General features: G+C 39.5%; 1 protein-coding gene across 1 annotated transcript in view; it reads left to right on the plus strand.

The window, feature by feature from the left end:
- Nucleotides 1–10,305, plus strand: part of CUNH4orf22 (chromosome unknown C4orf22 homolog) — a 498,517-nt gene that overhangs the window by 210,412 nt on the left and 277,800 nt on the right. Inside the window, exon 3 of the mRNA XM_019534310.1 lies at nt 2,977–3,067. Within this exon, the coding sequence (XP_019389855.1) occupies nt 2,977–3,067 (91 nt within the window). The remainder of the gene's footprint in view (nt 1–2,976; nt 3,068–10,305) is intronic.

A 10,305-nucleotide genomic window follows, 5' to 3' on the forward strand; every position in this document is an offset into this window, starting at 1 on the left:
ACTTACAGCTCTCCCTCTACCCCCTCTTCTACCCCTCCCTGAAGGTTTGTCAACTGCTTTTCCAGCACGTTTCATAGTGTGTTTGGTGAGCTGGAAAATCTGTGTGTTCTTCTGTACTGTAATACGTATTTATGTAATATATGTAGATGATTGAATGTATGTATTTATGTCATACATGTATGTATTTATGTAATAAATAAAATATATAAATGTATGTATGTGTTCTGTCTATATTGTATATTATAATATGCAATATATGCTGTGCTTCCCTGCACAGTGAATAGAATGCATACTGTGAGAGAAGGCACAGATTTCTTTTCTGGGGGGAAAGAATCAAAATAGACTAACAAAAACAAAACGAGGATTTATGGGGAGGAATACACTGAATGGAATGAATATAATAATAAAGGGTGTTAGGAAAGGAAAAGGTATTGAATCCCACTTGCTAGGAACAGACTAGCCAGTAGGAAGTGATAACCTTTCTGATGCTTCTGAACTGCTGGAGGACACAGCTCAGTAAGCTGACCCCAAGGCACAGGGAAAGCTCAGTTAAAACAATGCTTTTATGATGTTTTTCCATCCCTCCCCAAGAGTACAGGGATTGGAAGAGACCTGAGGGAAGGATCACAGTCACTGACCGGCTACACAATCAATATCAGAGCAGTCCTCCCCCCTTTTTCTCACCCCTCTACCTAGTTTCTGTTTAGCTGCAAGCAAGCCCAAGTTCAAAACTTAAAACATTTCACAACTTTCTAAACATTTTGAGTGCTCTCATTTTGTTTTGAAGCTGTTTCAAAGCCTTTTTTTCGTTTCAATTTCTCTATTTCAAGCTTGAAACGCCTAGAAACAGCTTCAAAACAAAACACCCATTGAAATTCCACACAGTCCTAATATTTATTTCTCAAATTGACTTCGTTAGCTTCAATGGGATATTGATTGACTAGGTGGTGACAGTCTCCCTTAAAGATTTCATTTCAAATGCACAAGTTTCTCTGGTGTTTGAATACATTTTTGTTTTCATTTTTGCATTTTGAGCTTTGGAGGGAGTGGTGTTTTCATATGCTATGCTAAAAGCTGAAGATGAAAAAATGGCAGTAGTACTAAGAATCTGAACAACCTGTGCTAAAGCAGTTCTTCTATCCACATTTTCCACATTATTAGTACTTTTTCATTGAATTCAGTGGACTGCAGATTAGGTCTTATGTGCTTAGTTGCTTCCTGAAGAGCAAAGCATATAATTTTATTACATTTGAATAGGGTTAGGCTGATCTAAATGCCCAGTCATGCAGATGTGCTTAAATCACCCCCAAATGGTGCACTAGATGTAAGTTCACCTGAGTAGATGCACCAACTTAGACTAAGATTTGGTTAACCTGATATAAGATAGGCTTAACCCAATTTCATGATCACCTATATGTGTTTAGAGCACAGCCCCGGGGCTGGGAAAGACCAGCCACTCACCTCAGCCCTGGGGCTGTGCTGTTCCCACCCCTCCAACTCTGCCTGGACTATTTTTATTTCCCCAGCCTCCTCCTCCACCCCACAGAGTAATTCCTTTCTCATGGACCCCTGCACACCCCCTTGTGCAGGGCGCGAGCCAGGTTGTGACTATTGCCCGGTGGGTTCTATTCCCTGATATTAGTTTGTGAGAGGGAGAGGTAGACTCGTAAAGGTTCCAGAAAATTTTATTTGATCTCTTACTTACGCACCACTGGTGTGGATGTGGCTGCGCAGGCGCTTACACTTGGATCTGTCCCGGTTCAGATGAGGGACGAACAAATGGAAAACAGAATGATGAATCCGAGACCGAAAACGACGATGAATGAACGGTTAACGAACGGTTGATATACGAGATACCCGAATGCACAGATGATTGCCTATGGTTCCAGAGGCAGGAGAGGCTGTGGGAAGCTGGCCAGGCCTACCCACTGAGCAGTGAACACTCTGGCTTCTCCCTGGGTGGAAACTCAACCCTAGCTTTTATAGGCCAGATGACAAAGCACAATTTTAAGCCCCGATTGGTCACATTTTCACGCTAAAATGTTTGCGGGGTTTTTCCACAGGGGATGGGGTTTCCCCAGCACATGGCCACGGCCATGCAGCAAGCCAAATAGGGGCATTCCAGATTGTGAGGAGAGTGCTGACAGCCTCTGTTGCTGGGTAAAGCTGGCAGAGTCCAGCTGGAGCTTGACACCCCTATCCCTCCATCCCAGCTGGCCCTCCCCTCACCCCAGGTTACTTGTACTGGTTTCCCCACGCAGCTCCTGGGAGCAGTGAAAGGCTGGACACCTCACTTCCAGCCTACATTTGGGCAGCTTATGCCACATGAATGCAGACTAGGTGCATCCATAGTCTGACACAAATTAATAAGTTTATGTGAATATATGATTAACCATGCCTTGTCTAGGAATAGAACAGTTGGTTTGGTTAGGTGTAAAATAATCATTTAGATTACTTAAAGCAGATGTGCTCAACCCCTGGTCCACAGGCCAAATTTGGCCCACAGCACTATGTCATTCAACCCATGGGAACCCCATAGGCCAAGACCCTGCACATTAGACTGGGGGCTCAGGGTGGCATGGGGCCCAATCCTGGCAGGGGCAGCACAAATCCTGATCCAACCTACAGATTGGACCCACACCACGCATATGGCCTGCAGGGCCAAAACCTTTAGCACCACTGAATTAAAGCATCAACAAATGGAAAGAATTTATAAAGGTTTGGCAATTTCTCTTCAGCACATCTTGGTTAGTGTTTGATTTCCAATAATGATTTGTTTAAGTTGCATAGAATATATTATTTTGTAAGGCATATCAAGCATTTGTTTGGAATAGTTTAATAAAAAATATCATGCCCTTTAGGACAGGAGTTGCCTCTTTTTTACAATATATGTCTGAGCAATACCTAGCACAATAAGGACAGGATCCTTGATTACTGGTGCAATCATAAGAAATAATTTTCTCTGTTCTTTTCTAGAACACTAGCAAGTGCAGGCAAGGAACTGAAGGACAATTTTTTGAAGGCGCTGGCAGAAAGGGAGGAAGCCAATCGTGGTGGGAAAATGTCTGTAAGTACATTTGTGGTGGAAATACTACAGTAATTTTTAGTTTGGAAGAGCTAAATGTATTATTTCTTTGGAACACATTGGATTATTCATGAAAGCATTTATTTATTATCTAGTGTCATCTGTAGGAACTCTGGTAACTCAAGTAATGCACTTACTTGAGTCTATACACATGCTCCAGGGTGAAGGTGGGGTGCTTTAATTAGAGCAGCTCTGAGAGCTGCTCTAAGTAAAGCACCTGCAGTGTCACATGATTCAGCATTCTGTGCTTCAAAACGGCAGCAGGGGTACTTTAACTAATGCTCATTCAAAAAGCTTAAATTAAAGCACCCCCATTGCCATTTTGAAATGTGGGGGCACTGAATATACATGACGTGGAGGCTATTGGAGCATGCTAATTAGCACGCTCCAGCAGACTCGCAGCAGACTTAATTAATTGAGTCTGCTCTGATGCATGCTAATTAGCATGCATTGGAGCAGAGGTCTATCACATGTATTAGGTGCCCAATAAGTTTGTTAAAGAGATTCTGTGAAGACCAGAAAATGACAAATACTAATGACAAGTGACTAATTTTTAAACAAAATTAGTAGAAAATACAAACCAGAAATCTGCAACCAGATAAAGTTAACAGTAGTGACGAAAGGTATCTTGGAAACTCTACTAAGGATATGACAAGAGAACACCTGGCAAAAGCCAATATATAGTCATTAAAATAGGTAGCAGGGCAAGCTCAGGACACATCTTTTTTGATGCTCAGATGGGTTGAGGTCTCCTTGTCTTTGTTTTGAGAAGACTGGTGGTGTATGTGTATGCATGCATACATGTGCATGCGCACACACATGCATGTGTTGGGACGTAGGGTTTTGGCTGCAACAGAAGATTGTAAATAGGAGGTGGCAATATGACTTGATTTAAAGTGAAAACGTTAGATGGATATTGTTGAAATTTTGGTGTCAAGAGGGCTCTGATGTTCCTTTAAGAACCAGGAAAAAAGTGGGGTCTGCTGGCCCTAGCACCAGGGGGAAGTTAAGTGGGCAGTAAGAGGTGAGAATGTTTCAATGATTAAATCATTTTCAAATGGTGGGTTTGTCAAGCCTTTGTGGTACCATCACCAGAATGATTTCAAGAATTGTAAAATCAAGCCTGCCTTTTTTGTCCTTATTTGGTTTCATCATCTCCTCCTGAGCTCTGTGGACAAGGACAATATGCAGTACATTTGGGATAGTGGTTCAGAAAGAAATAGGCCTTATACTCAAGAAAGCACCACCATTGATTTGTCAGCCCTCTGAGCAGTAAGGTACATATATTTGTTAAATAAAGGCAGATAGACTGCTGTCTAGCCATGAAAGAAATGAGTGTGCCATTAAAACAGAGATGCATGGTCTCAGTTCCAGCTCACCTTGCAATATGAGTCAAAAGGCCTCTGGTTATGTAACAGGATTTTTTAAAACAGTAAATATTATTACAAAGTATTAATTACATGCCTAAATATAATGAATTACATTTAATTTGGGGTTTCAGCTCTAGCTCTGAATCTCCTGGATTTTCCCGGTGACACCTGATTTTACAAGTGACACCCGTAACATGCTTTTATGTAAATGTACATTAGAAATGTTGATGCAGAACATAAATATGTTGACTAAGGTAATACATTTAGACAAACAATGTTATAGCATTTTTTCTTTTGTATACTGAATTAGCTGCCAGAAAAGGAATTCCCTTTGGATGCAATGTGACTCTTGATCTTATACATAACACCTGTATCATTAATTGGGCTCTGTGAAGTTGAAAATGTATTTGTGGATACGCTGAGTCCAAAAGACCATGCAGTCTGACTACTCACCAGGCCAGTCTCTCCATGGAAGAGACTGTCTGTTTGCAAATATAAAACAGCCCCTAAATAACAGTTATATTACAGGATTTCTGGAGCTCCTCATTGAATGAGAAGCTTTTCTGAGTGAATTTCTCACCTCATCAGCACACCTTACACTTAGGCCCAAATAGGTATTTGGCACATATGCTGCCAAAATTAGCTATTTAAGTGGTATTCTAGGCTACTGGAATGTATTTTATGTCCTATTTCCCACTCCAGAACTGAATTTGCCTTACTGCACATGCTCAAAAGGGATCCGCTCCAGCTACTTATACCTGTTGTAATCTTATTCTAACCAGGAAGGCACATAATTTTGTGCATGTCTCCAAAATTTTACTTGCAGTAAAACCATACCTAGTTAGTTGGGCCCTGGCAGTCAATCCACTAGCCTAGAAGTTATGGCATTTGTCTGGGCAGTGGAAGACCTAGGTTTTTGGTACTCCTTAGTCATAAGGCAGGAAGCAGGGGTTGAACCTCTATATCCTAATTCTGAACAAAGTGTGCTAACCATAGTCCATGGGCTAGGCAGGGCGAAGAGCACCCTCCGTTCCTTCCTATTGTCGCTGGTCCCCTGGACAGCTTAGAGCGGAAAGTACATGGAACCAGGAGAGTATGTCTTCCTTTGTGGTTTAGTGAGATGTGTACTACCTTGGAAGGGCAAAAACTGTCCTGCTGCTGTTTATCCATTTTATCCAAAGAGTATTAATGTGAAATGCAGGAATACCACTAGGTACAGGAGCCAGAACCCAGAGCTTTCTCCCTTTCCTGCCCTTCTCACTGAGCTACCAAGTAAGGCTTCCCCTCTTGGCTACCCAGTGTTTCCTTTAACTTACCTGTTTTTCTTTAACTTAACACAGAGTTACACGCCTTCTAAAATTTGTGTAAGTGATGTGAAATGCCCTCTGCCTGTCTAAAGGTGGAGCTGGATTCAGAACAGTAAGTTAAGGAAGGATCCTTCCTCACGTAAGGGTTGTGCATGACCATGGAAGTTAGTACAGTTCCAGTCAGAGACCCAGGAAGCAGATCCTGCACCACTTATTTACAAATCTCCTTTCCATGTATCTTACTTTCACAGGTCCTCTTTCTGTCCAGCAAATCCTTGAGGAAGATGTGTATAAACATGAACTGGTCTTATTAAAAGTAACTATATCCATTTGCTTAGTCAATAATTCCATTCAAAAACTATATCCAAAAATTAAAAAAGAAAGTAGTGGTTAGGAAAAAGTAGATTCAGAAGGTCAGTGGAGTGGGAGTTAGGTAGCTGTTTATTTCTTTTGGGTTTGAATCTGAAGATAAAGAATCTCTTATTTTCATGAATAAGAATTCACATAAATTCCAGGTGTAAGCTAATGTAATTATCAGACATTCTGAAGACAGATGGTTTTTAATATATTCACACAGGTGTACATTTACAATACCTAGACCTCACCTATGTGCTGTTACAGTCAAAGTGACTGCTCAACAAATAGGTCACGTGCAGTAAACCTTAAGAAACTGTGCAGTATATAGGGACATATTGTCTCTCAGAGTAAGTCCCATAATTATTGGGTATGTATGTTTGGGATATGGTTTAGTTAACTTACCCTCTTTCATTATTACTACAGTGATGGGATATATGGATAGAATTGGATTAGAGTGATACTGAAACACTTCCCTGGTATAATATTCGACGTTGCAAACTTTAACACAAACATCACTAAGCCTTGCAAAAATATTCAGATACTAGGAGCAAGTAGGTGGAATTTTCTTGGATACAATGAAAACCAGTAAGGATCTTCCAGCTTTACTGAGGAGAAAACCAAAACTAGAATGTGTCCTTTCCATCTTTATGCTCCCAGGAATTGTGATTAAGTGATTATATGAATTTCAGACTTGGCAGAATGGAACTTGTTGACACTTATTTTCTCCACTGAATGCTGACTCTGTAAACAGCTACATAGCCAAGCTATTTTAGCTTTGAAATGTGTATTATCGAAGCTGGTATAAAACCATTGGTTACAGCTCGTTTCTTCAGAGCCATTCAAAGGAACCACTGTAGCTGACTTAGAAAAACCTGTGAATTAGTCAGCTTCTAATATACCCATTTCCTGTGTTGAAAACTATGAAACATAAGATTGCATTGTATATGACCAACAACATTGTGCTGACATGATCTTTTCCCCCTTTACTATCTTCCAATATCCATAAAGTGTTCCCTCTCCAGAAGAAGAAAGTATTGTTCAAATGTTTGTTTCCCCTTTTAATTGAACCCATGTTTGTCCAATTAATCAATCCCTATGGAAATTACATAAGTCATGCAGGTAATCATAATTTAATTTCAAACAAATCATTTCTGTGCTTGAAATATAAAATGCATATCACATTCCATTCTACTAGAAGCAGTACAGTATGAGTGAAGTAAAACTTTGCATTTTGTCAAAATAGATGTAATCTTTGTCTTCTATCAGTACAAGGAGTAACAACCCTGATTTTCTTCAAATTTAAAGAAAAAAATTAATTTCTTTTTTGAGTCTAGTCTTTTTGCTATGTGGGTGTATAGGCCTTGTCATAAGTTCCTCCTTCAGTTCAAATCATTATATCATTGGTGAGCCACGGATTTGTGTAAGGGCTTAGATAGGCTTTGATAGCTTTGTAGGGTCTTGTTCAGGCACCCTAAACTGATGTGAATTTCACTCTCAGTGACTACATTTTTGAAGGAGTTTGTGTTGGCCTTTCTTTGACCAAGAAGACTGTGTGTATGTATGTGTGCACACACACAAACACACACATATAGTATATAAAGAATACAATCTCTCTCAGAAAGTATGGCATCCTTTCTCTCTTATGGTTGATGTACTCTGTCTTGGCTCACATCAGCAACAGGTATAACTGACTGCAAAGAGTCAAGAGATGTAGAAAAATATAATTCTACTATGGCATTCTTAGCAAACTGACTTATCTACTAGTACTTGTTAAAACTTGTTGCCATGGAAGACTCACAATGTAGCAAAGCCACTAGACAGGGAACAGGTCCAGCTGTGGAGAGCCTGTGCATAGAGTTTCAGCACTCTGTTGTGAGGTCCATGCCCATGGTAGACCCAATTCATTGAAGTGGAGGAAGAGAATGGGCCAGGGAATGTGGCCATTAGATCATGAATCCATTGGTCACCCAGAATGACTATTGAGGGAGCTGCTGTTTATTCATGCTTTGTTCTTTCCAGGGTTTAGCAAATATTGCCTACAAAAATAAGATTATGATGCAAGCAAGGGATGCGACATAAAAATGATATGTAGTGCTCTTAAATTGTTATATAATCTACTCCAGAGAGACATTCTACATCTAGAAATGAACTGAATTAATTACATGGTGAGATACTTAGCTATATACTGTAGTAATATTAGTATTTCAGTATTTAAAAATTGGTTATAATGTGATAATTTTTTTTGAAAATCTTATGAAAAGGAAACCTAAATTTATGTAAACGTGCATTGTAGATTATTATGTGGGATTACAAATCACATGACTATACATTATGCATTTTCTGGAAGAAATTTGCAAAACTTACTTTAAAAAGATTGATATTGGCAGGGCAAAATACATTTCTAAGTAATGTCTATCTCTCATACTGTTTCATACTGAACTTTATCTCTCTGGTTTCATATTGACCAACTGGATCAATTTGCCAGTATTTAACTGACTTGGTATGCACATATGAGACTATGTTATGAAAATGTATTGGTCAGTTCACATATGGTGAAAGCTGAGACAGTATCATTGAGACCATTCATGTGACTGTGACACATTATTTGAATATCTTTGGAAGGTCTAGATTCATGTAGAAGTTGAGTTGGGGCTGGGTATTTTTATAAAATTAATGTTATTGATTGTTATAAATATCGGTGTGCTCTATTCAGCTTCCATTGAAGTTGACATGCTTGTTTTCATTGGCTTCAGTAGGAATTATTTGATCTGTATAAAGGCAACTGAAAATCTTGGTGGGAAATGATTCCATAGGTATGGAGGTAGTGTATGGAAGACTCCTTTAAAAAGTTTTAAAAGGTTTATATGGACTTTATTTTCAATAGGTTCCTTAAATACATCAGAAGTGGTATTAAATATGTTTTATTTACAAATATCATATAGTCCAGGGTAGAATTCATGGTAAGGAAATACATGGATAATACTATAAATGTGACCACAGATCCGAAATATGTATATTACTATTCGGTTTACAATATTTGTAGAATAACATTCAGGCATATTTAAAGGCTAGCACCTCAACTGAGAAAATTTTGCTCCAGCAGATCAGCTTCAAGAAATAATATTCTCCAAAGACTGAAAACTCCCTAAAGTGGGTGACAGTTTGTAGAACTGTAAAATCTCATCACTGAAAACAGAAATGAAGGTGATACTCTATAAATAATCCAAACAAAAATGAGGCTTGCCTCCTCGTTCCTACAAATCATCTGTCAGTTACAAGTTGTAAGGATTTATGTCATGTCAGAAGACTGATCCTGAACAGCAGAAAACTGAGATAAATACATTTTAATAATTTGTATTTGATAAATGATAAATGTTTTTTGACTTTCATTTCAAAATAATATCAGGAAACATAAAATACAGCTCATTGCAGAAGAATTTAATGTAAACATTCATATCCTTCTTACCCTTGTGAGGTAGAACTTTTCCAATGAATGCTGCTAGAGTCTTTTCTTCCAGTTGGCTAGTACCCTAGAATTTTCTCACTTACTCGTCAAAGTGTATTGTGTCTTCATGAAAGTTCAAGCAGCATGTTATTGATTCAGGAGTATGTGAATGGCAGGGCTTAGCAACAGGGATGGCACAATTCCAGTGCTGATAGTCAACACAGGAGCCACCTCAGGTTTTACAGAAAACAGGGCTTTCAGTTGAACTACTGAATCTTCTTTTCAAAATGAGCATGCCAAGATAGCAACTAGTTACTGTTTTGATGGAATTTTCTGCCTCTCACAGCCCAAGGCCTCTGAGATGCAAGTTTATTTCATAGATTTGAAAGATTTCATAGACATCAGGGCTGGAAGGGACCTCGAGAGATCATCGAGTCCAGCCCCCTGCCCAAAGGGCAGGAAGTCAGCTGGGGTCATAGGATCACAGCAAGATAAGCATCCAATTTGCTCTTGAAGGTGTTCAGAGTAGGTGCTTGAACCACCTCTGATGGCAGGCTGTTCCAGACCTTGGAGGCTCGGACACTAAAGAAATTCTTCTATGTCCAGCCTGAAAAGGTTTTGCAGTAGTTTGTGACCGTTTGACCTTGTCATCCCTTGGGGCGCTCTGGTGAACAAAAGTTCCCCCAGATCCTGGTGGTCACCCCGATAAACTTATAGGTGGCCATCAGATCACCCCTGAGC

This window comes from Crocodylus porosus, unplaced genomic scaffold, assembly GCF_001723895.1.
Source record: "Crocodylus porosus isolate Cpor-Errol unplaced genomic scaffold, CroPor_comp1, whole genome shotgun sequence".
NCBI classification, from domain to species: Eukaryota; Metazoa; Chordata; order Crocodylia; family Crocodylidae; genus Crocodylus; species Crocodylus porosus.